The 25916-nt window shown below is 41.7% G+C and overlaps 1 protein-coding gene across 1 annotated transcript in view; it reads left to right on the forward strand.

Annotated features, from left to right (window-relative positions):
- Positions 1 to 11673: 11673 nt before the first annotated feature.
- Positions 11674 to 25916, forward strand: part of EPC2 (enhancer of polycomb homolog 2) — a 105181-nt gene continuing 90938 nt past the window's right edge. The window contains exon 1 of the mRNA XM_065880426.1: positions 11674 to 11826. Within this exon, the coding sequence (XP_065736498.1) occupies positions 11674 to 11826 (153 nt within the window). The remainder of the gene's footprint in view (positions 11827 to 25916) is intronic.

A 25916-nucleotide genomic window follows, 5' to 3' on the forward strand; every position in this document is an offset into this window, starting at 1 on the left:
CCAGATGACCGGGACTTCCCTGGTGGTCCAGTGGTTAAGACTCCATGCTCCCAATGCAGGGGGCCCAGGCTCCATCCCTGGTCGGAGAACTAGAGCCCGCATGCTGCAACTAAGAGCCTGCATGCAGCAACTACGACCCAGAGCAGCCAAATAAATAAATATTAAACAAAAGAAACCAACAGATGACCAGTAAATAGATGGAGAGTCGGGGTAAAAAGCAGAGGAAAGGGATGACCATGAATACTGGATCCTGCTTATTTACAAAGACCATTATTGGGAACTTAAGGTGATAGTTGTTCCAATCCTGGGTTTGCTGTAAGTACTTTAAATGCAGCATTTTTTAGTTGGTGGAAACAAACTTGGACGATTGCAGGCTCAGGCCAAGATCTCTGCCTGTCTTCTCTTGACTCCTGGTGACCTCCCTCTATTAACCATGACTGTAGAAACTTAGGTGGCATGATCTGTGTGCTACAATCAAAGGGGCACAGGGACTACAGTGACACCTCACACCGTTTTGGAACATGACTTGAGGCTTATGAAATTGACAGGATTTTCTTTCTTCTCTTTTCCTTATGGCCCTTCACCCAGTCTCCCCATTCCTGCCCATACCTAGAGAAAAAACAAAAAATTACGGGAGGAAGATAGAGCCAAGGGAAAAAAGATGAGAGAATGGGAGAGGAGACAGAGGGAAAGCAAGATGAAAATTAGAGAAAAGAAAAGAGGAAGGAGGAAAGAAAACCAATGGGATGAAGCCGTGTAAAATACTCTGATGCAGAATCACCTGGTGTATCTGTTAAATGTACATTTCTGGGCCACATTCCAGATCAGCCAAATTGGAATCTATGGGAGTAACATCATTTAAAAGTAAATGAAGGGCTTCCCTGGTGGCGCAGTGGTTGAGAGTCCGCCTGCCGATGCAGGGGACACGGGTTCGTGCCCCGGTCTGGGAAGATCCCACATGCCGCGGAGCGGCTGGGCCCGTGAGCCATGGCCGCTGAGCCTGCGCGTCCGGAGCCTGTCCTCCGCAACGGGAGAGGCCACAGCAGTGAGAGGCCCGCGTAACGCATAAAAAAAAAAAAAAAAAAAAAAAAAAAAGTAAATGAAAAGCTCTTTGATAAAATAATTACTCTCCTTTTTGTTAATTTGATTTCAAATTTTATTTGGATTTCAAATTTGCAAAGCCATTTGTTTCTTTAAAGCTGGCAAAAAAAGAAGTATTCCATTTATTTGCTTAAAAAGCTTTTCTTTTTTATTCTACAGAACTGCTGATAACGTTACTTTACACAAAGAAGTTGGTGTATTTTCACACACATCAAAGCAGCTCAGAGACACAGCACCTTCCATCAAAAGGATGTGCTCTAATGAGAGTAACAGGATAATGTCAAAGCCATCCTCTTCTACCAGGGGCACTGGAGGTGTGGGTGCAGGAAAATCCACACTCCACGGAAGGCAGTGAGCTCCTTGTCTTTTCTTTTGGGGCCATCTGTTGCAGCGTTTTCTAAATTACAGGTCTTTTGTTCATCATTAGGCTTTTGCTTATTTGCACTTGGCTAAAGTCAGAATATCGCCTGCCATGTTAGCAGTCCACTGGAAGGTCCTATCACATGTTGTCTGCAGGATCAAATCTGTTTCCACTGTGTCCACGGTCAAATTTTTGTAGGGCAGTACCTGCTGTGCTAAACGACCTTGTGCAGGGTGTCTACACCTGAGTGCACATGTGGAGTTGGGTATTTTATGACACGTCCCCATCAAGGTGTCCCTGCAGGGATGGTGGTTGCAGTCCAGAAGCATGCAAGTTGCCTGGTATATTAGTCACGGCCACGTTAGGAATACATATTTAAAGGACCTGCTGTGTCGTGATCATATTGTGTAATCATATTGAACGATGCCTACTGGGTAAGTGATCATGTTGTGTATCCATATCTAGCTGGGCCTGCTGTGATAGTGATCACATTGTGTATAATTGCACAGCTGCCCTGGGAATTTATTGCTATAGATCAAGCAACAGGGCAGAGGAGAAGTCAATAATTGTGCCTGCTCCCGGCTGTTAGCTGTACTATTGAGAGCAAGCACAACTTCTAGGGTGGGAAAGGAATCTTTGGTTTGCAGGTGGAAACGAAGTTGACATTCTCTATTCTACGTATTTTGGGGGCTATTCCCACTCTTCTTACTATTTCATATAATGGCAAATTATTTCTAATTAGAATAAGGTGACTCTAAAAGTGATGAATTCTGTACAGACTGCAGGCTATATTAAAAGTAACAAAGTCAAGCTTGAATATTCTCCATCTTATTTGAATAAAATGCCTTCAGAGCTGCTCATAAATTTGTAAAAATAATGAAGAAGAAATATCTTGTCAGAGAACACAGTGCCGAGAAGGATGTTATTGTCCTTTGTGGCTGAAGTCTCATCTGAAGAATTTTCTCATTGCTCAGGAGTCAGGAAAGGTGGGTAAAATTAAGGTTACCTGTCTTATGTTCCAATATTTTCCTCTTAATTAAGTTATACCAATGGATCATAAAGAGGAGAGAAGGTAAGTAAGCGATGGGACTGGCTTAAAAGCACATAGTGGGCAGTATACATACCCCCAAATCAGTGTGATCCTTCAAAGTGGAGACTTGTACAAGTTTACTGCATTTATGGAACTCTTCTTTTGGAAAAAGGCCTTCAGAGATAATTTACAAATCACGCAAGCAAACCATTATCATTACCTCCTTCCTCTGTAACCAAAACAAAAACAAACTACTCTAATGGCTTGCTCACTTTTAGTCACCAGGTTTGACTCTGAGGAACGTCTGGCTCTTTACAAAGCCAAGGCAGGGCATACATTAGGGTGGATGTGTTCCAACAGATTTGTTGAAAATAATCAGACAAACTTTATTTTCAAACATCACTTGCAGATTCTTCTGGAAGTCCTCCCGGGATGTTAGAACCCCTGCTGATATCCTTTGTAATCTCACTCGTGAAGGTGGTAGCATTCATTTTCCAGGGGAACATAAACTCAGCCACAAGCCAGCTCATGATTATGATATGAGGTTTTTCATGGGTAAGTAGCCTATCTCTGTCTGATTTTGAACAGGAAATAACTGTGTTGCTGTTTAGACAGACACTTGAACTTCTAAAAATTAGCTTTAGAATTTCCTAAAATAAGAAGCAAATGGAAGCAGGGAAAAGAAGGAGGGAAGGAGGGTAAGAAAAAAGAAGGAAGGAAAGGCAGATCCTTCCCCTCCAATCTGGGTCTTAAGGCCACGTGATAAATAGTTATCGAAGAGAACTTTTGGAAAATGAAAAATAAACTGAACTTTTCAGAGGGTTTGATTAAGTATGTAGCTATAAATATGTCCATCCTTAATAAATATAAGATCTTCTCACTTTGAAGGATCTAATGTTATGTCTTTGGCATGGCCCTATGGCTGTGATGATTTGAATAATAGTTCTACATGCCTGGAACCCAAACAGGGCCAGGGAATGAGGTGTTTTGGGGGGGGTGGGAGGAATGTTCTGTTTAGTTTAGTTTTAAGTTAAAGAGTTTAAAGTAAAACATAAGCCAGAGTAGAAATGCAGGGTTTCATCTTATATATGCTACAGTTCTAACTGTATCTAATTTTAACCACCTCAAGCCATGGAAATAAAAAGGCAGAGGGCAGAGAAAAGAAATAGTAGTTTTGTTTTTTTTTTTTTTAAAAGAATTGGTGGGGCTTCCCTGGTGGCGCAGTGGTTGAGAGTCTGCCTGCCGATGCAGGGGACGCGGGTTCGTGTCCCGGTCTGGGAAGATCCCACATGCCGCAGAGCGGCTGGGCCCGTGAGCCATGGCCGCTGAGCCTGCACGTCCGGAGCCTGTGCTCCACAACGGGAGAGGCCACAACAGTGAGAGGCCCGCGTATCGCAAAAAAAAAAAAAAAAAAAAAAAAAAAAAAAGAATTGGTGGACATTTTTTAAAATTAATTTATTTATTTTTGGCTGTGTTGGGTCTTCGTTTCTGTGCGAGGGCTTTCTCTAGTTGCGGCATGCGGGGGCCACTCTTCATCGCGATGTGCGGGCCTCTCACTATCGCGGCCTCTCTTGTTGCGGAGCGCAGACTCCAGACGCGCAGGCTCAGTAGTTGTGGCTCAGTAGTTGTGGCTCACGGGCCTAGTTGCTCCGCGGCATGTGGGATCTTCCCAGACCAGGCCTCGAACCCGTGTCCCCTGCATTGGTAGGCAGATTCTCAACCACTGCGCCACCAGGGAAGCCCAGAAATAGTAGTTTTAATGTTGATTGGGCCTCTACTATTTGCCAGGCACTGTGTTAGCTAATTTGTACCACGTTGTCTCATTTAGCTCTCATGAGGAGCCTATGAGATAGGTACAGTAGATCCATTTCACAAGTAAACTCACAGAGGTAAGAGTTGTAGAATACATGGAGACAAGCTTGGTCTCTCTCCCAAGCCCAAGTGCTCCCTTATCTGACTTTAATTTTTTAGAAGGAGTTTTTAAATTCATCTATCTAGAATTACTATTATTATTATTTACTCAGTACAGGGGGGTTTATGAAGTGAGAAGTAAGAATTTTTCTCTACCACCACCCCTTTCCCTGCAATCTCATTTCCCTCACTAGGGGGAATATTTCGGTAGAATAGTCCAGGCTTGTCTCTGCCTAAAACAGGTTTCAGATGTTGTTTTCTTTGGTTAAGGACTCAGGCACGTTTTAAACAGCTGGAGCTATTGCATATATGGGTTGAAACAAACTATTCAGGCCATTTCATCCCCATGAAATAGAGAAGTAGTAGGAGAAAGGACCAAGAAAGTCAGTAGAGTCTTCAAGCAGCAAACTCTGGACCAAGCTATAGCTGCCCCCAAACTTAGTGGAGGGCATCCATGTGGTGGGGGAAATTGGCCTCCAAACTGATGTCCATTTCCACAGTCCCTTTGTCCATGGAGTCCCGTTAAGTTATCCTAAAGTGCCAGGGTCATCTGTAGGCACGGGCCCGTGTACCAGCCCTAGAGGGGAATAACCACTGCTGCGAAGGACTGCGGGAGCGGGTAAGTGTGGAAGATGGGGAACTTAGTGCAATAGCGTCTACACACAAAGCTAGAGAACAGAGCTGGCAAACAACAGCTATCGCCACCAGCTAGAGGGCAACCGTCGTGTGGATGCAGCGTGCAGGACCCCACCTCCCCATGCCATCTAACCTGAGAGCAATGCACGTCTTGTTTATGCAAAGGCAAAAATTACTTCTAGGCTCAGCTAGTGGGTGCACCCTTAGCTCACTGCAAGAGCAGGAGGGACAGCTCTCTGTTCAGGCACTGGTCCTTGTTAATCTCCTTTCTTTCCAGAAAAGGACATTAACTCTGTCCTCCACAGCACAGGCTGCCTTTAATTGGGCGCTTAGAAGAGCCACACTTCAGGCAGTTGCAATGGAGCCACAATTTTGAGCTCTCAGTTACAGAGTTTATCAGGACACAGCTGAGAGAAAAACACTGTTCAGGGAGAATTGCTTGGAGGCTGAAGAGTCCATTCACGGCTCCAGAATCTGCGTGGGGTGTGGCTCTTGGCCTCAGACATCCAGGTCCATTTCAACCCTTGCAGGATTGTTTATGCTGGATTGCATATGATGCTGTCAGCTTATATAGAAAGTTACTATAAGAAACAGCCAGAGGATGCTCCCTTTTGTGTCTATTATAAGGATACCGCTAAGGTGTCTTTCATACCACCTAGTTGCTCTGTTTACTCTTGGATATTCTGATTAGGACCAGGAATAATTGTAAATCTTCTGAGCAATCATTTTATCTAATGGACATTGTGATCTGTGAAGCCGACAAGGTTTCCTAGTTTCACACAGCTATGAAACGCCACATTACTAGGAAACTTACAGCCCAAATGTTATCCTAGCATTTTAGCTACTCTCAAAACCCACCTGAAATCCCTTCTGAAAAAAAGGTGAGGGGTGTAGGTGAGCCAGTAAATATCTAGGTAACTAGTGTATTTTATTTCAGTGGTTTCTGTTTCTTTCTCTGCCAAAGTCACCATTAGTAGCTGATGAAAGACAAGCAGACCTGTTTTCTAATTTGGAGACAAAGTTGTTTTCCTTTCTGCCTCCTAACAAGTCACTCTGGAGTTCAGAGGTCTCTCAATATGCTGATATCAGGCCCTTTTCTTAAGAAACAGGCCATTTTGTTCTTGGGAACACAAAGATAAAGTCAACAAGGTGTGTGGCTATTACTAAATCAATTACCAATTTTCTTTAATTCAGGATTCCAACTGCATATTCCATTCACAAATCTGTGTTTATAAACATTAGTCTTTTTTTTAAAAAAAAAGATGTTGGGGGTAGGAGTTAATTAATTAATTTATTTATTTTTGCTGTGTTGGGTCTTCGTTTCTGTGCGAGGGCTTTCTCTAGTTGTGGCAAGCGGGGGCCACTCTTCATCGCGGTGCGCGGGCCTCTCACTATCGCGGCCTCTCTTGTTGCGGAGCACAGGCTCCAGACGCGCAGGCTCAGTAGTTGTGGCTCACGGGCCCAGTTGCTCCGCGACATGTGGGATCCTCCCAGACCAGGGCTTGAACCCATGTCCCCTGCATTAGCAGGCAGATTCTCAACCACTGCGCCACCAGGGAAGCCCAACATTAGTCTTTTGGTGGTGGGAGAGAGAAAAAAATAGGTAAAGGAAGCCACATTTAGAATAGCAACCCAAGGTTCCTAACAATGGACTCCTCTCATCTAATACTTTGGACCCCAGAGAGCTCGATGCTCTGAGCCTGGTTTACTTGTCTGAGATGTGCCAGCACATCAGTGAAACTGAACTGCCCTCACAGGGAGAAACCACCTTCCAAGTTACCTTTCAGATGCTTGAGGAGAAAAGGATGCGCTGGTGGAGGAGGCCAGGGAAGGCAACTGAGAAGAATGGATGTTACAGGAGACCTAAGCCAACAGGAGATGTGCAACTGCAGCCCCAAAGCCCCAGATTCTCCACTCCAACTCTCTACTGAAAATAACATGAAAGGTCCAGCCAGTTCCATGAATGTAACATGGCTTCAGCTGAATGGCAGCTGTGCTGAATTTAAAGTGTGGAATTTCCCAAGGGCAAGGTAGGTGGATTGGGAAGGAGCCTATGTTACCTCCTGTGGACTTGCTCCAACAATTATTTCTGTTTCAAACTCAGCACTTTATTAAGATAAGTAGGATCATAATCATCACCTCCATGGAACCTAGTGCCTCTCAGAAACCCAGAGCCCTGAAGTTAAATCTACGTAGCTTTCTTGCTGCTTGGACACAGATAACTGTCCTCGTCAGATTCATTAGCTCTGTCACAAGAGCTTTACTGATTTCTGGTATCTCTATCCAGAAGCTTGAGTGAGCAGCGTCAATCTATTCCATGTGTGGGGTATTGGGTGTGTTTTCCGGTCAGGATGGGGCAACAAATGAGGCTGTCGGCGTGATTCAAAATTGAGTGTTGTGCCCCCTCTGGAGCTATGTGTTTCCAAATCTGTTTCCTCCAATTACATGTGTCTCATTTTTCCTTGGTTAATAAAATACAAAGCTTATGGGCTGATTATTTTTGAGTCTGTCTGGACCCTTTGTGGAACTTGGGAAGTAAATCGTCAACTTATACACAAGGTGGCACCCTGTGATTCCAGCCAGGTCTGAGCGGAGCGTTGCTGCTAAGAGACAGCACAGCCCCCAATTTTTATTTAGCATCTGGTTTTCCCACTGTGGGGAATATAAAGGTGGAAGTAGATGTTTGGCATATCACCTCTGAGCATAGCCTCTGTCCCCATGTCTCAAAGATTCAGAGTTGCCTCAGTAAAAGGGCACTGGAAGCAGGGGGCTGATTCCAGTAGATGGTAATGAATGCAGACCCCACATTCAGATTACATATGGAAAACAAGGAAGCTTTATTGGTACTGGGCTCATTCCTGGGAACATAAGGGGGAGGGGTGGGGATGCAGGGGATGCAGTTCACATACCAACCCAATTAACTTTCAATTGGGTTCGCCTAAATAAGGAGCCAATTAGAAAGAACGTGACATTTACAAAACTCTGGAGTAGTTGAATAGCAACTGTGTTTACTAGTTTTAAGGTTCCTTTCAAAAGGTAATTTGTTCATTATTTCGAAGCTGCCTGCCCTGATCGTAGTAGTAGTAGTACGGGGGGAAGTGGAAACTGGAATATAATTTCAGTTCTTACAGTTACTTGACCTTTCTAATTTAGGGTACATTTAGAAGTAGTTTTATTTTGATATAGCTTTAAAACTATTTCTAATTCTTGGGTGTTTATATATTACACTTGCTTGGCCAAATTCATGTCCTTTGGAATTGGTCCAGAGAATATTTGAAGTGGACTGATTCTAGAATGACTATATTCAGTGCATTGTATGTGGAAACTAAAATAGATTAGGCTGTACAACCATTTGAAACAGGTTTTGATAAAGACATTTTATAACAGGCTGTACTTCAAAAGTTGAAGAATATTTTCTGTTTTTAGCACTAACAAGTGTATGGGTATTCAACAAATAGATTAGAAATAAACTTTATGAAAAATAATATTTGTATACAAATAAAAGCTACTTTCCAAATGTGAAACAGAGGCATTCTAGTTTGGGCACTGAATTTGAAGCCAAGAAAACACAGGCTGTGTCTCACTTGAAAAGTGTATTATGTTATTTGCCTCAAACTGTTTTATTCCCAGCTCTATAATCATTGCCTACAGGGCAAGAGGAAAATGGAGATTTGGGGAAAATAATCTGCTACATGGTCAAAGAAAAAGAACAAACCAACAACTACTACAGCAAAAACCCATTCCTGTAATAGAATTTCAGGTTTCACAAAAGTTTCTTTGAATGGCTTTAATTGGTTCTAAAATTCCTAGGCCCAAAAAGAGGAAGCTGAAGAGCCAGTTAGGCCATAAGAGCAGATATTGGCAGCAATGGCTAGGTCAGGTGACAGGCTAAGAAGATATGTGAATTCCACGTGGGAGTGGAATGGGGTCAGTATCACTGAATTTTTTCAGGGGATATCAGTCAACAACTATATAGTAGGTGCCGGCTATGTGTGAGGCATAGAACTGGGGATACAGTGATTAACAGAGCAGATGTTGGTCCTACCCTCCTTGAGGCTATTGCATCCTTAGGCTCTGGGTTATGCACTCTATTAGCCATTGGTTGGAAGGTCTCAGTAATTTGGATCAGTAAGTGTAGAATGCTGAATGGTCAATAAACTGAAGAGCTTGGATAACAGGGTGGCATTGCTGAGAAAACAAGAGTTTTGGAGTTAGGCTAGACCTGGATTTGAACCTACTTCTTCAAGTTTATTATTGTTGAAACTTGGCAAACTATCTGTCTGAGCCTGTTTCCTTATTAGTAAAATTGTAATTGTAATTTCTTCACAGGGCTATAATGAGAATTAAGTGGGATTCTATTAAAATACAATTAATTGAGATAATAGATACATAGTACCCCTAGAGTGGCTGGTATATTATAGATACTCAGTATTTTCTTTCTTGAGAGAGAGTAGCAACAAATACAGGGAACAGAAGAAAGCTATCATTTCTGAACCTGAGAAGTGCCAGATGAAAGCCCTGGATGACTCATTTCTTCAACCATTGCTTCCCCCCACCCCTCTCAGGCTTGAATCCAGGGCTGACCCCCTCCCAACAACATCTTGTTCTTCCTTGCAGAGAATTGGAACTGTTCCAGAGGGTAGCACTCGGATCAGGACATGCCCATAAGCTTGAGGAAGGTATTGCTTACAAGAAGTGAGTCACTGCACCTCCATTCTTTAGATGGAAAACACTCAAGCCCCACTAAAAGCCTGAATTTCTTGCTGGGCCAAAGGGGTTAGACTATGCCATGCAGTCTATACCCACCATTTTGCCCTCAAAGCGGGAGGTGGAGAGAAAAGGGAGGACAGGAAGGAAAAAGATAGAAGGGAAGAAGTAGATGAGGAAGTGGAGGAAGAAATGGGGCTTTGATGTCCCATAGAAATGACAGTAGGAATAGGTTTTTTTCTATTCTGGATATCAGCAAACCATCGACTTTTCTCTGAGCTAGGCAAAATACTTATCAATTATTAGAAAATGGCAAAATGTGTTACACTCTTCCTAGGAATTTTGTAGGAAAACTGTCATGCTTAACGTCTAACCAAGGAACTCAGCTAAACGAGGTTGATGTCAACAATAGGTGGTACTTATTTGAGTTAACTGGATTTTCTCTCCTCTTTAGAACTTTCTCTAACCGGTTCAGGCTAAAGAAGTCTCCTTTCTCTGAACTCTCGCGGCATTTACGGCCTGTACGACTCATTTGGTAATTACTCATGTTCTACTGCCTTGTATCGCCTATATAGTTTTCTTCAAGTGATAAACTTTTTTTTTTTTTTTTTTGGCCGTCATTTATCTTTACGGCTGCCCTGTTCTTCAACTATTTAAATCTCTTGCTGTTAATCATCTGTCCAACCTTTCTGTCATCCCATCAATGTGAAAGCTGCACAGGGCAGGAACTATGTATCTCAAACTTCTTTGTGTCTTCCACAGCACCAATATTTTACACAGATCGGCCACGTTGGAAATGTGTGCTGCCTTGGTTAAATGCTATAAGCTTAATTTTTAAGAACTCTAATATTTTTGAAATCAGAAGTATCTACCATCCACTAAAGAATTCTATGAAGTTTGGGTGACAGGTTCAAGCGCACTTGTTGCATCTGGCAGCTTCAAACGTTTTTCCTCATTGCCGTTAGCATCCTCCCGGCGAAAGCGAGGACGCCTTACCTTGGAGAGCTCTTTCGGTCAGGTACTAAAGAGAGGATGCGGGGAAGAGGGCTGGGACTGCGTAAGCGTTTTCCCGGCAGGAGAGACCCGGCAGGTCGGCGCGCCTCGGAGTGGGCAGAAGGAATGGACCTTTCGCACCTCTCAGGGATGTGCGAATTGGAGGATGCGAATTAGCCGGCGCTCGGGGCGCCTTGGAGACAAGCTCTTTATAAGTAGAGGCTCGGTGGGGCAGTTGTGGCTCCGGTTGACATTTTCCTTTCGCGCTCACAGACTTCTGTACGCTCGCGCTGCTCAGCGCGGCTGTGTTTTGCCCGGCACCGTCCTCCGGGGCACCCAGCGAGCAGGGTGTCGGGGCCGCGGAGGCAGAGGCGCACGCTCGGGGGCGCGGGTTAACTTGCGCACCTGGCACCTGCCACACGGCGAGAGCGCGGGCTGCCGAACGGAGCGCCGCCACCGCCCCCTCACCCGGAGCGGCCCGAGGCTGAGCACGCTCCCGCGGGCCGGCCGCGCCGCGGAGAGAGTGGGTGGGCGGGCGAGGGAGGGGAAGGGAGAGGAAGGGAGAGGAAGGAGGGAGGGAGGGAGGGAGGGAGAGGGCGAAGCGCGTCCCCGCGGCGGGGGCGCGCTCTCGCGCGGGCTGCCGGGATCGCTCGCCGCCGCTGTGGTAATGTCCGCCATGTTGGCCATGGCGCAGGGAGCGGATCGGGCGGGCGAGCGGCGGATCTAGTGTGTGGAAGCGGCCGCGGGCGGCGGGGGGCTGTTTTCGGGCGGGGTGGGCGCCCATGCTGTGGCCGGGGGCAGTGAGGAGGAGGAGGAGGAGCGGGCCGGCCGCGCTGCACTGAGGAAGGAGGTGGAGGAGGCGGCGGGAGTCCTCCCCCCCTCCCCTCCCGCCCCGCCGCCGCCGCCCGGGCTGTTCCTGTAAGGCGGGGAGACAATGAGTAAACTCTCCTTCCGAGCGCGGGCGCTGGACGCCGCCAAACCGCTGCCTATCTACCGCGGCAAGGACATGCCTGATCTCAACGACTGCGTCTCCATCAACCGGGCCGTGCCCCAGATGCCCACCGGGATGGAGAAGGAGGAGGAATCGGTAGGGACTCGAGTGTTTATTACCCCCCCTTCCCTCCTCCCCCCTCCCCTTTGTCAGTCGGGCTTCGCCATTCACAGAGCGCTTTACGCTCGCTGGAGGGCGCCGCAGCCGCTCTAACGCATGGGACCCTACGCCGGCGGAGTAGCGTAAACCCTCTCGGCCGGCGCAGCGCCCGCCCGCGGCCGCCATGTTGTTGCGTCCCAGTGTTGTGATTAGCTCGCAGCGCCGCTTACGCTGCCGTAAGGGGGCCTTGCCGTAAGCGGCGGCCCGGAATGGCGCAGGGGATGTTCTGGCCGCACTTGGCGTACGGCCTCTGTTTACCTTTTTTTTTTTTCTTCCCCCGGCGCGGGATGCGAGGGATCCTTTAGCTAGGGAAGATTTCCCCCCCCACTTTTAGATTTAGTTTTGCATTGGGCTCTCTTTGAAATGACTTAACGGAAAATAAAGCGCTTTCAAAACAAACATCATCTTCCTTCTAGCAAGGTAATCCTCGCTCCCCGGCCCGCTTGGGTGCAGCGGGATGAAGGTGGTGCAGCACTGCGGCGGGGGAGGGCGGGGGCCGCCACTACCAGCAGGATGTAGTGCTAGAAAGCCGCTGATCGGCTAGCTCCGCTCGGCGGAGCGAGTTCGTTCGGCCTGCCTAGCCGGGACGGCGCCCGCTCAGTGCGCGGCGTTAGAAAGGGACCGGGGATGTTCAGCTGCGAGCCGCCGGCGCTGCGCTGTCCTCGCGCCGCGTTCCGGAGAATTGTCATGTGCGTTGGGGGGGTGTCTTTTAGAAGTTGAGGACCTACTGCATCGAAATTGACAGCTGCATTTTTTATAACAACAGCAGTTTAGGGCAAAAATGCTTTTTCCCCCTGATGGGTTAAATTTTGGATACGGTTGAATTTCACCTGGCTTGACAATGTTTATGACTCTGGAGTGGTGTTACTTGCGTGCGAAGTTCATAGTAACTGCAACCTCAAGAATTTCTTCAATGAACCTGTGGTCCCGCCTTATTGTCAACCCCGGGTGTGCGTGGATTGGTTCTCTTGCTTCTGTGACTGTCAAAAGAAGGCCTGAGGTTTCTGTGATTGGTTTTCTCTTTTGACTATTAATATTGCAGGAAATGCTTTTATGCTTTTGATTGGCTGCTCGAGTTGTGACCTCATTATATTACCCTGTTATTACTACTTTCTGCTGTGATTGAATCACGTTTCTCGGTGTTTGTTTTTGAAAGCCTTGCACTTGCCATAGAAAAAGTATGTCCTCAATATCAGATGAACATTCAACTTTTTAAAAAGTAAGCAAGATGAAAACCCAACATTTATGCTGAAGGTTTAGAGCTAAGTCAAATGTGAAAATTCTTTCTGTTTTTAAATAAAATTTATTTCTGGCTTAGCTCAATTTTCCATGGGAAAGATAATTAAAATAAGGAATAGTATGTACAAGAATTAATTTAGTTGAGCTTTAAAAAACACAACTTGGGATTCCACAAAGTTACATTTCTATTAATGTTATTTCCCAAAAAGAAAGGTGGCTAATGAGTCTTTTTTAAAAATTATTTTATTTACTTATTTTTGGCTTATTTAATTAATTTACTTGTTGGGTCTCCGTTGCTGCACGGGGGCTTTCTCTAGTTGCCGCGAGCGGGGGCTACTCTTCGTTGCTGTGCGCGGGGTTCTCATTGCAATGGCTTCGCTTGTTGAGGAGCACGGGCTCTAGGCGCGTGGGCTTCATTAGTTTTGGCACACAGGCTCAGTAGTTGTGGCTCACGGGCTCTAGAGTGCAGGCTCAGTAGTTGTGGCGCACGGGCTTAGTTGCTCCGCGGCATGTGGGATCTTCCTGGACCAGGGATCAAACCCGTGTCCCCTACATGGGCAGGCATATTCTTATCCACTGCGCCACCAGGGAAGCTCATGAGTCTTAAAGTATCAATATTGTATGTAATTACTTGGACCCTATTATTTTGGTTTGGGAAGAACTTGAATCAAGAAACGTGTTCTAGAATGAATAGTTAGCCCCTGGAAGATATATTACTTTTTGCCAACAGTGATTAGCAATGTACTTATTTATTGCTTTAGGTCCTTGGTCACGTAGGTCTTGGTATTTTATCTTAATTTAGAAGAAAACTTGCAATTTAGTTCCTGTTTTAATGATGCATTAAAAATAAATGCTTAACCCCCTTACAATTTTGTACTATAATACTAACCTTTTCAGTAAAACTTGTGATTTTCTTTTTTTTTTTTTTTTTTTTTGCGGTACGTGGGCCTCTCACTGTTGTGGCCTCTCCCTTTGCGGAGCACAGGCTCCAGATGCGCAGGCCCAGCGGCCATGGCTCATCGGCCCAGCCGCTCCGCGGCATGTGGGATCTTCCCGGACCGGGGCATGAACCTGTGTCCCCTGCATCGGCAGGTGGACCCTCAACCACTGCGCCACCAGGGAAGCCCTGTGATTTTCAATCTAGAGCATGGGTGCTAATTTTTTATTATTTTCAGTAGCCTGCTTCAACTGCCCAATTTTAGGTAAGAAGAAATCCAGATTCTGATAGAACTAGAGTTGAAACTCAGGACTTCTGACTCTTTGTCCTGTCTTTTCTGCCTCTTCAATGTTACAAGTGAAGGTTCTTAAAATCAAAACTAAACAAACTCTGGCAGTTAAGATTTATAGTCTAGAGTCCTTTGCTTTCCATAATGTCCAGTTGGGGTGGGTTTTTTTTTTTCTTTTTTAGTAGTGCATTGCCTTAACCATTTGGCCACCTCGTCCCATTCGTTTTCTTTTTTAAAGTAATATATAGGTCAGAGGACTTGTGCTTCAATGAGTAACAGCCAATTCAGTTGTTCTGGTTGTATTTATAGGACCTATTAAACATAATTATTTGTTCTCTATATATTCTGCCTTGATAAACAGTTATAAGAAGCAGTAAAATATAAATTTCATGAATGTGTCACTTGAGTTGTGTTTCAATTTAACTTCCATTATCAAAATATTCTAATTAGTTCCCTTTATAAGTATATTCTTTTTAATCACATAATTTGTTAAAAAACAACAACAAAAACCTTGGTTTATGGGTTTATAGTTGTTGCTTGGCATTTCTAAATCATCCACAGTATGTCCTCTTCCTGCTTGGTTGGCAGAATAATTTGACTTCACTTTATGGGCTTCATGGATCCACTGCCCCCATCTCCCTATCCCCACACCCCTGCCATAAGATGAAGGACTGTCTCCGTGTAGCTATTGGACTATTATTAGACTTTGTTTATGTAGTCATAAACTCAGTTTTGAGTTACATTTTGATAATACCTAGGTGAGGTGGTCTCGGTGTCCTTTGGCACTGGAGCACTCTGTCATTGCTGGCCATATCATTCTCTTAGTTCTTCTCTTTTGGACACAAGAGCATACTTCTTTCCTTTCCTTTCCTATGTTCATTGTATTTGCCTAAGGTCTGCCAGTTGGCATCCTCTTATAACTCAGTGTCTCTGGTGCTCCTCATAGCACTTGGTCTAGGTCAGATACTTTAGAGTTACCTAGAATCTAAACAACCAGAAAGATCAGGTAATTGGTATTCTGCTACCTCCCCAGGAGTGTTGTATAATGATAGCTGATGATTTTAATAATATCTACCATTTTTGGAACACTTGTTGAGCTGCAGGTACTGTGCTAAGAACTTTACATATATTATTCCATTTAATCCTCTTTCAGATCAACTTTTTGAGATATAATCTGTATAAAATAAAACAGACCCATTTAAAGCATAGGGTTTAAAGAGTTCTGACAAATGTGTACACCCATGGAAATATCAACACAATCAAGATATAGGAACATATCAAATACCCTAAAAGTTCCCTTTTGCTTCTTTGCAAGTCTGTCCCTCCAGTAGTTCTAAGCCTTCTTTCACTACAGATTAGTTTTGTCTTTTTTAGAATTTCATATAAATGGAATCATACATACTTTTTTATGTCTGGCTTCTTTTGCTTAGTGTGATGCATTAAAGATTCATTTCTGTTGGGTATATTAGTCTATATACTGAATGCTGAATAACATTTCAGTGAATTGATATACTATAATATATTCATCCATCCGTCTGTTGTTGGATATTTGAGTTATTTCTAGTTTTTGGTTTTCATTTAATCTTTGTAACAGCCCTAAAGTTCTCCCTGCTGGTAACTGACAGGGCTAGAATTGAAACTTGTTCTCTAGTGTAACAAAAACCCATTCTCATAACCACGGTGCTCCGTATTGACTTCTTACAGAACCCCGAATTATCTTCTGAACTGTTATTAAGTTCATTATAGTTTCTGTGAGTAATTTTTACCTTTTATAATTATGGGAACTTTAAAAAGTGATATTGATTTTATTGGAATATTAAATTATTATGAAGTATAGTTTTTATCACTTAACTGTCTGACTTTTGCTCTAGGCCTTTCAGATTTTTTTGGTCTTTTTTTTTTTTCTTAGAAGTCTATCAACTTTGCTTCTCCGTATATTGGCATCATTATGTTTGAGTGTTTATGGTATCTTAAGTATGTGAGAAATTTGTGGTAAACTATCCTATTTTATTTTTTAGATTTTCTCCTAATAGAATGTAATCTCTGTAAGGGCAAGGATCTTTGCATGTTTTGTTCATTAATATACTCCAGTTGCCCAGAACTGTGCCTTAACACGTAACATATGCTTGATAAATGTTTGTTGAGTGTTGGATGAGCTTCTACTTCTATACCAAGAGCTATGTTTTTGTGAAACTCTAGCTCTGTGTGTGTGTGTATGTGTATAATTCATTAGCAGAATTTGGTAAATTATTCTTCCAGATGCTCTTTTTGGTTTCTTACTTTGGAACTATGTATACTTAAATACTAAATCTTTTTATTTCCTCTTGAGTCAGAGGCCTCTTTAAATGCAGAATTTCTTACACAGAGTGTGGCGTCAGTATTGGTCTTTATCTTGCGTTAATTATTCCTCTCATAGGTGTATGTAGCTTTGCGTAAAATACCTCCTCACATTAGAGTGAGCCAAAATCTACATGAAGTATGTGATTCCGCTTGTTTTTAAAGTAAAAGACCATGATTGATTTAGATTGCCATTTGTCTGCTCATGTTAGTTGCCTGATTTTTGTCGTTATCTTAATATTTTAAGTGATATTTTGAATGATAGGGTCAGAATATATTCAGTCTTTCTACCATTTCAGTGTTATCTTTGGTACTAATATATTTCATGTTTCATAATAGAAGGATTCTAGGATATAAAATACAATTTTGTAGATTGATATTGTAAAAACATTACACATTTATTATTTCATCAAAAGCAAATATTGGCCAGGTATCATGTAAGTGCCAGGCTTTATCTAAATAAGATATTGGAAAATAAGATATTGGAAATAAGATATTGGGTTTGAATATCTAAAGTATTGTAAAGCTGTGTGTTGAAGTGTTGTTAGGATTAAAAGAAGCATACGATACAGATCTTGACTTCAGGGAATTTAAATGAGTCATTGGGGACTTAAATGAGTCATTGGGGTCAAAAACATATCTTGAAAGTTAGCAAAAAACTACCAGGTTAAGTCAACCTGACAGACATTTAAAAGCGCATTAGAAAAAGTTAGATGTCAATATAGTTGATAGGAATAAGAGTAAACTGTTGCTGGAATGTATAGAGCAGTCTTCTTGGAAAGAAATTTAGTAATTTGGGCTTTAAGGTTTGATTTTATAGTGTATGTTGAAGCAAATACTTGAGTACAGGAATATTTAAAGCAAGTTCTATGGATGTTAAGTAGACTAAAGGAAGGTTCTTCCGTGTTATATTTTTAATCTATCCTTGTTTATTCTTTTTCCCCTGCTGATAGAAACTTCGGGACGGTAACACTGTTATTTCTGAGCACATTATTCTCTTAGCTCTTTCTCCTTTATTTGGACATGCAGATGGCTTTCACTTCTTTTCTTCCCCTTCCTTTGTTCCCTGCTATATCTTCAGCACTAGAAACTGTTTAGAACATAGACAGCACTATGTAAATATTTGGTGAATGAATGAATAAAAGTTGGGATGGAGATTAGATTTTTGAAAGAGGAGAATTATACCAGATTTTAGATAGTTTTAAATGTTAGGTCCAGGAGTTTGTAGGAAGGTGTAGAACAAAATATTGAGGTGTAAGTATGAAGTCTGTTTCTAGTTTTGGTTCTGTCCTTAAGTGGCCATATGATCTGGGAAAGTTTGCCTACCGTCTCTGAGCCTCACGTCGATCATCACTACCATCACAGCTACCATTTATTGAGTGTATGTTAGTGAGTGTGTTGAGCATGTGCCAGGTACTTTATTAAACTCAGTAGGTGATTTAGAGCTCATTATAATGGTAGGATGTGTAGATGCTACTATCTCTTTTCCAGAAGAAACAACTTGCCCAAGGTCACCCCTACCTATACCAGAACATGGGAGAGCTAGTATTTTAACTCATGCCCTGTGGGTGATTGATTCCAGTGCTCTCATCTTCACCATTGCTTCATCTGTAAAATGAGTGGGTTGAGAACTAGATGATATCTAAAGATCATTACATCTCTTCTGTCCAATCATTTATTTGCCCATGGGCACGGAGGAGTCATTTTGTCTCAGGGAATGATGTTATGAAAGAAACTTTGTGGAGAATGCCTTTTGTAAACATGTTCCTTTTTTAAAAAATATAAAGGAACGGTTTATCTGTGGTCTTAAGTTTAGATTTCTTATGCATCAGTTCTTTAAAAATGAGGCCTAGGGCTTCCTTCCCTGGTGGCGCAGTGGTTGAGAATCTGCCTGCCAATGCAGGGGACACGGGTTCGAGCCCTGATCTGGGAAGATCCCACATGCCGCGGAGCAACTGGGCCTGTGAGCCACAATTACTGAGCCTGCGCGTCTGGAGCCTGTGCTCTGCAACAAGAGAGGCCCGCGCACCGCGATGAAGAGTGGCCCCCGCTTGCCACAACTAGAGAAAGCCCTTGCACAGAAACGAAGACCCAGCACAGCCATAAGTAAATAAATAAAAATTTTAAACTCTTAAAAAAAAAAAATGAGGCCTAAAGATATTTGACATGTGGGACCATTAGGTTGGTTTCAAGTAACAGAAACCAAATTTGATTTCTTTAAGGTTCCTGGGGGTTGTCTCACAGGCACCAAGGAAGGGTTGAACAGTCAAGGCTTGGCTAGCCAGGAACCAGGGCAGCTGTGGGCCCTTCAGCAGCAACTGACATTAATATCACTCAATTCTAGTAATTCTCGACTTTTGAGAAGTAGTATAGGGTAGTGGTTAAGTGCATGTATTCTGGAGCCAGACTCTATGGGTTTGAGTCCTCGGGCGGATTAATTTAATCTGTAAAATTTCATGGGGATTGTTGGGAAGATGAATTGTAGTGTTCTTGGAATAGTTTGTGACATGCAGCAAGCATTCAATAAATATTAGCTATTATCATCACTGTTGTATTTCTTTTAGCTTCAAACTCCAGATTCCTTGCATAGCTCTAATCCAGAGGGCAGACTTTGGGGGAAATACCAAGAAATAAGGGATGGAGACAGTGATCAGTTCTTTGATGATGCATTCTGAAGATGGGCGTTAGGATAATCTCCTAAATCTCTGTCTGTTGAGATGTGATTATCTTATATCAGAGTTTTTAACAAGTATCAAGATCAATGTCAGACACTTCTGAAGGCAAGAATTTTATAAAGTTACACTAAGGAATCTATTGAAATAATGCCCAGTTCATCTGTCAGAAGATGACTTTCATGTGGTTGAATGTTGTGTTTAACCACATTGTATTAAAGTTTCACACTGTATCATGCAAAACAAACAAACCAACAAAGAAACAAAAACAAAGCCCTCCAGATTCCTGAGATAGAGGACATTATTGATTTAGCTTGTATCAGGTATCTATCTACTTCTAAGTCAAGGAACAGGGGAAGTTAGTATACAAGTGCTGTTAAGGGCTACCCTCCTGAGAATGGGGCTTAGCTAGGGAGCTGCCCTGAGAGACCTACTACTGGTGGATATATAACATCATTATTAGAAGTTACGAAGTTAGATTGGTTTAATCCGTGGTTTGACCCAAGGTGAATGTGTATACTTAGTTGTGTTTTTGCAAACCTCAAATTTGTAAGGTGTTCTAAGGAGATTAGAATATTTTGTATTATGGGGTTTTTTTTGTTTTTTTTTTTGCGGTACGTGGGCCTCTCACTGTTGTGGCCTCTCCCATCACGGAGCACAGGCTCCGGACGTGCAGGCCCAGCGGCCATGGCTCATGGGCCCAGCTGCTCCGCGGCATGTGAGATCCTCCCAGACCGGGGGCACAAATCTGCGTCCCCTGCATCGGCAGGCGGACCCTCAACCACTGTGCCACCAGGGAAGCCCCTGTATTATGTTTTTTAATGAAACTTGAATTAAGGACTGTAGAAGAAGTCTCCAAAATCCTTTTAAATAAAGCAAATGTTCCACACTTACTAATATTCAGAGCAGTAAGGGATGAAATTTTCTGTGACTTCAAATAAATTATTTAACCTTCCTGGCCCTTAGTTTCCTCATTTGTGAAATAGAATTGGACTGAGAATTGGACTGAATGATCTTTAAAGTACCTTTGGCTCTAAAAATTACTTGCTTCTTTGAATTCACATGTCTACTTACTGGGCATATTGTACAGAATGTAAATCAGATGAGAAGAACTAATAAATGAGAGACTAGATATTAGGAAGATATTAATAGGTAAAATTTAACTCTTTAACACTATTGGAATGCTGTCTATTTGGTTTAGAGTTATTTTTTTATGAGGATCAGTTACATTTATCCACTATCTTGTACTGTTTTTTCCTAGAGATCAAGAGAGCAATCCACTCTGTGTTTTGGGTATGATCAGTTCCCTTGCTTTCATGAAATTTTCACCATCTTTACTACTATTACTGATTGCTATAAATGTTTTGAATTTTGGTATACTTATAGCTCATAACGTGAGTTTATTTTAATTTTCTAATATCTCATGTTTTTCACTTGAGGGGTGTGTGTGTATGGGTACGGTTATAGCATGACAGACTAAGTACATGTGAGAGAATAGACATTTATTTTCTCACGTAGACCAGATGCCTTAAGGATGCTTTCATGTCTTTGTTTTATTCAGCACAGGCTGGATACCTACCCAGGCACTTATGTGATAGAAAGTTTGTAATACAGACATTGACCATGATCCTGGCACTGGGATTGAATTTGATTGTATTACTAAATATACAGCTGGACATCTTATTTCATTTTAAGTAGAGGTGAAGTAGAGAAACAGTAATGGAAGCATAGGGGACAGCATGAGGAGGAAAGGATGATAGGTAGGAGTAAGCCATGAAGCAGACCCATGTAGATAGCAGAAGGTCCATTATAATTATTTGATTTTTATCTTAAAACTGATTTTTTGCCTTGTCTACACTTAAATGGAGCAGAACTTCAGATTTGCCTACTTCATTATGCATTACTGTTCTTTGTGGGATTAATACTGGAGGAAGAGGGCAGTCACTTCCAGATTCTCCCTACCACCATTTCCTTATATCTGCTTTTAGGTTTCTTTTTTCTCGTCAGCTAGTTTTACTTGCAGAGGAATGCAGAGTGGAAGAGTCTGCCTGTCTGTTAGCTCTCTAACTCACATCCGTATCTTTGCTTTTCGCTTTCTTACCTCCTTTTTTGTCGTTGTTGGCAGAAGAGCATGAGATTGTCGGCTGGGGAGTTGACAAGCAGCCCTAAATTGTACAGCTAATTTGATGAAGTTGTTGGAACTTTGAAATTGTGACGTAGGTTTCAATTTTGGCTTCTATCACTTTCCCTCTGGGCAAGATACATTATCTCTTTAAGTCACATTTCTTCATATGTTTAATGAGAAGTATCTCAAAAGGTAATTTTAAAGATTAACTTTTTTGTAAAGACTTAAGTCAGTGCCTTATACAGATGACTGCTATTTTTTTAATTATTAAAGACGATTTTCAGTTATACAGGATAATAAATGTGAAGGAATATAGAAGAGTAAAATATACAGAGTATCTTCATACATTACTCTGTGGTGTGGTTTCATGTTTTTTCTCCTGCCAGTTAAATATATTTTTACAGCTTTCAAACATTAACAAATCAGTATGTATATTTTGCTCCTTCCATCTTTGTTTCCTGGCAGAGCAGTTAACAATCAAATTGATTAAAAAAATGAAAGTCTTTAAAAATTAGCAGCCAAGAGGACTAAATCTTCAGCTAATTCTCAAGAGTAATAATTGAATCCTGAATAATTGCTAGTTAAATATTGTATTTGTTTTTAGAAGTTACTATTTTTTTTAGACAGATTAGTCATGGAGGAAACTCATGGAGATTTTAGTGATGAAAATCTGTTCAGTGGGAGGTGTACACTAGAGAATGAATGATGAGAGATATTCTAATATACCAATGAGCCCTGGGATGAACACCTAAGTTTGGGAACTAGCAGGCTACTGAAGAGAGTAATCTTGCCATTTGTTTGATCCTTGAGATGTTTCTAAACTGGGACATTTTTGACATTCAGTTCGTAGCTGGTTGAATGGACTGTCACAGGCATACCAGGATGTTTGTTACATCAGTCTTCTGCCCACTAATTCCTGGTAGCATTCCAATTGGAATAACCTCCAAATGTTCCCTCCCTCAAGTTTTCCCAATGTGGACTATTGCAGTTGATTTGAGAACCATTATCTAAGCCTTCTTAAATTTTTTTTGTGACTTGGACTCCTTTGGCAGTCTGTTGAAACTCCTCAGAATGATGTTTTAAATGCATAAAATCAACTAAACTAGTTATGTTGAAATAAGTTATCAAAGTATTAAGACAACTTTTAATTTACGTGCTTTATTAACACATTAATAATAGGATCTAGAGTTGGATCTGATTATCTTTTCGAAGTAATGGTAAGTATAAATATTTTGACAAGTGCAACCACTGTAACATGACAATGAAAAGGTTTGTGATTTCTGTTGCATTGCTAGGTCACAAGTATTGCTAATACTACTGTGGTCTGTTGCCTATGTTAATAATTGAAGGAAATGGTAAATTTGTTAGAAGTTAGTGAAATTAGAGAAATGATTATTTTCTCACCCAAGTTCATGGGCCCCTCAATGCTTTCTGTGAATGTTTTGGGGAATATGACCTGAGGTTCAGAACCCCTCAAGAGTTTCTGTCGCCTAAATGGCAGTTCTATTTCTGTGTCATCCTTGTCCCCAAAATATAGTCAGGCTACGGATTTTATCCCCATCATTATAAAGGAGATGCTACTATAAACAGAATTCTTTTTTCATGTTTAAGACATTTTCTAGCTTTTTAAAATTAAAAAGTAATAGGCCCACATGATTTAAAGATAAAAACCTTATAGCAGAAACTAACATACATAAAAAGTAAGTGTCCTTCCCTACGTCCCCAGACACTCTAGAGGCAGCTATTGGTAGCATTATGTGCATGTGCGTGTGTTAGAAAATTTCTAAACAAATGCTTTTTACTTGGTAAAGTGGACACATTTTTCTCTTGTTGTATTCATTTTATAAGTGAGTAATATGTGACCTTAGAGTTAATTTTTTAATCTAGAGTCATAAAGTCAGGTAATTTTGATTTTAAATTTCTTCTCTTTAAAATCTCTCAGGAATTGAGAATTCACATATTGTAGTTTTCTGTTGGATTGTTTGGAGTTTGGTTATCAAACCTTAACTTGTTATTCCCATGTGGGAATTTGGTTGTTAGTACGCATTGCATTGTACATAGTAAGGCTTTTATTTATTTTCCTATATATAAAGTATGTTAAAGTCAGATTAACTATTGATTAAGTAACTTGTCAGTGTGTGTTTTCTCTAACAATTATTTACAGTTTTGAATAGCATCCTAGGTCAGAAGAGCAACAATAGGATACCCTTTTGAAGAAAGCTGTCTTATTTCAGGTATCACTTTGGTAAGGTGGATCTTTCGTACAGATTGCACCCTGTCAGACTTTCACTGTAGTCGTCTGTGATGTTTATTCATTTAGTAAATAGCTCCATGAACACAGGAACTGTGTGTGTGTTACCTTTGTGTCGATCATCCAATACAGTAAATGACATATGGCAGTTACTAAATATTTGCCGACAGAATGAACAACGTCTGCTTTGTACTTGAGATACAGAAAGGGATAAGATGTGCTACCTGTCTTCAGCTTGTAGTTCCCCCGAAAAGAGCACAGATAACTCCATGTGAGGTTTAGTGTGTTATGTGGAAGATAAAAATGATATTGTGGAAATTTGTGTCACAAGGGACATTTGAATTGGAGTAGTATATATGAATTTAAGTAATAGCTAATTGAGTATAATACATTATTTAAGTAATTTTTACAAATTAGTTTTGAAATTATTTCCATATGCCAGAATGCCATGAGTTTTTAAAGATTCATGTCATTACTTTTCGTATTGAGAAGTGTGTGACGCCCAGGAGAGTTGTTAGAGGGTTGAAAGAATTTTTGTGGTCTCATGTAAGTTCACCTCTTAGGACAGGCAAACTCGTGTTAAGAATAGTGCCTGTTTAAAGAGTTCTGGGGAAAAGGAAACTGTGTTATGGAGAATGGCCTAAAGAAACAGTGCTGCTTGATTATTACACAGACAGTGTACAGATTTACTTCCTTTTGTTTAAAGCACAGGGGCCACTTTCCATAAAGAAAGTACTATACTAGGAAGAAGATTGTCTATACATTATAGGTGCTTTGATAAGTAGTAGTTACCCTTCAGCCTTATTTGAAATAGCTCAACCATCTTAGCAGAATTCATCAGGGCTCTCAAAATACCTCAAGAAAAAAAAATTACAAAAGGTTTAGGTCAGTGATTTTCAAATTTCAGCATGCCTCAGAATCACCTGGGAACACTGATCAACTGGGCTCCATTCCCAGAGTGTAGGGTTCAGTAGGTGCAGAATGGGGCCCACGGAATTTGCATTATTAACAATTCCCAGGTGATCCTAATGCTGCTTGTCCAGTGACCCCACTTTGAGAACCACCAATTTAAGAGGGAGACTAGTTGTTCTCATCTTGGCCACACATCACATTATCTGGGATGCTTTTGTAAAGTACAGGTGTAGGCTTTCCCCTAGGTTTACCAATCAAATCACAATTTATGGGTGATTCTGATTCTAGATAGGAAAAAAGGATTAGTATCTGTGCCTATGATCCCTGCCTTTCTGCCTTGCCATTTTACCACTCCTTTCAGGGTTTCTTCTCTTGTGCTCTCATTCATTGGCTTTCAGACTTTTTTGACTGTAACTGTGTGTGTGTGTGTGTCTCTGTGTGTGTGTGTGTACCCCAAATAAAGTACAGCTTGACACACACATACTAATATACAGTCAGTTTTTATTTTTTGTAGTAGTTATGTTCTATAAAGTTGCCATGTACAATGAAGTAGCGAATATTGAACCATTGCTCCTCGACTCCTTTTAGCCTCTGGTCACAGTATTTCATCAAGCAATCAATGCATAACCTTGCATTATATATGTTTCTGTTAAAGATACTTTTATGTGTTGTTGATTTATTGACATTGAACTCCGAGCCAACAGCACTATAGCTCATGCCTGAATGAAGCTTGTCTAACACATTTTCTCTGTAAGGCACATTACAGCCTTCTCCTGCTTAGAAACATTAGCACCTCACTGTATTTGGGGGAGAGGCGCATAAACAATGATATCTTCAAAAAAACCCCACAAAAATGTGAAAAGCATGGCACTAAATAGAATGTTAAAAGGACACGTGTTTATAGTATGAGAGCTGAAGCAGGAAGTCAGAGCATTGCCTTGTTTGACCTCAGCTGGGAGCCTGTGGACCAGTGGGGCGACTCAAATTCTTTGCCACTCTGCACATTCTGTGAATGACTGTGAAATCAAAGTATTGATTTTGGGGTCACAGATAAACTTTAACTAGTAGATGAATTTGCAAGAATGGAATTTGTGAGCCAGTGAGGATTGGCTGTACATATTTTTTCCCTTTTCATTTCTGTTTTGTTAAATGAGCTACTCTGTTGATTTCATTTCATGATTCACTAGTGGTTCAACCCACAGTTTGAAAAACACTGCTCTAACTCAGCAACAGAGATTATGTATTATTTACTCCTTATGTAATGA

This window comes from Phocoena phocoena, chromosome 7 (genome assembly GCF_963924675.1).
Source record: "Phocoena phocoena chromosome 7, mPhoPho1.1, whole genome shotgun sequence".
NCBI classification, from domain to species: Eukaryota; Metazoa; Chordata; class Mammalia; order Artiodactyla; family Phocoenidae; genus Phocoena; species Phocoena phocoena.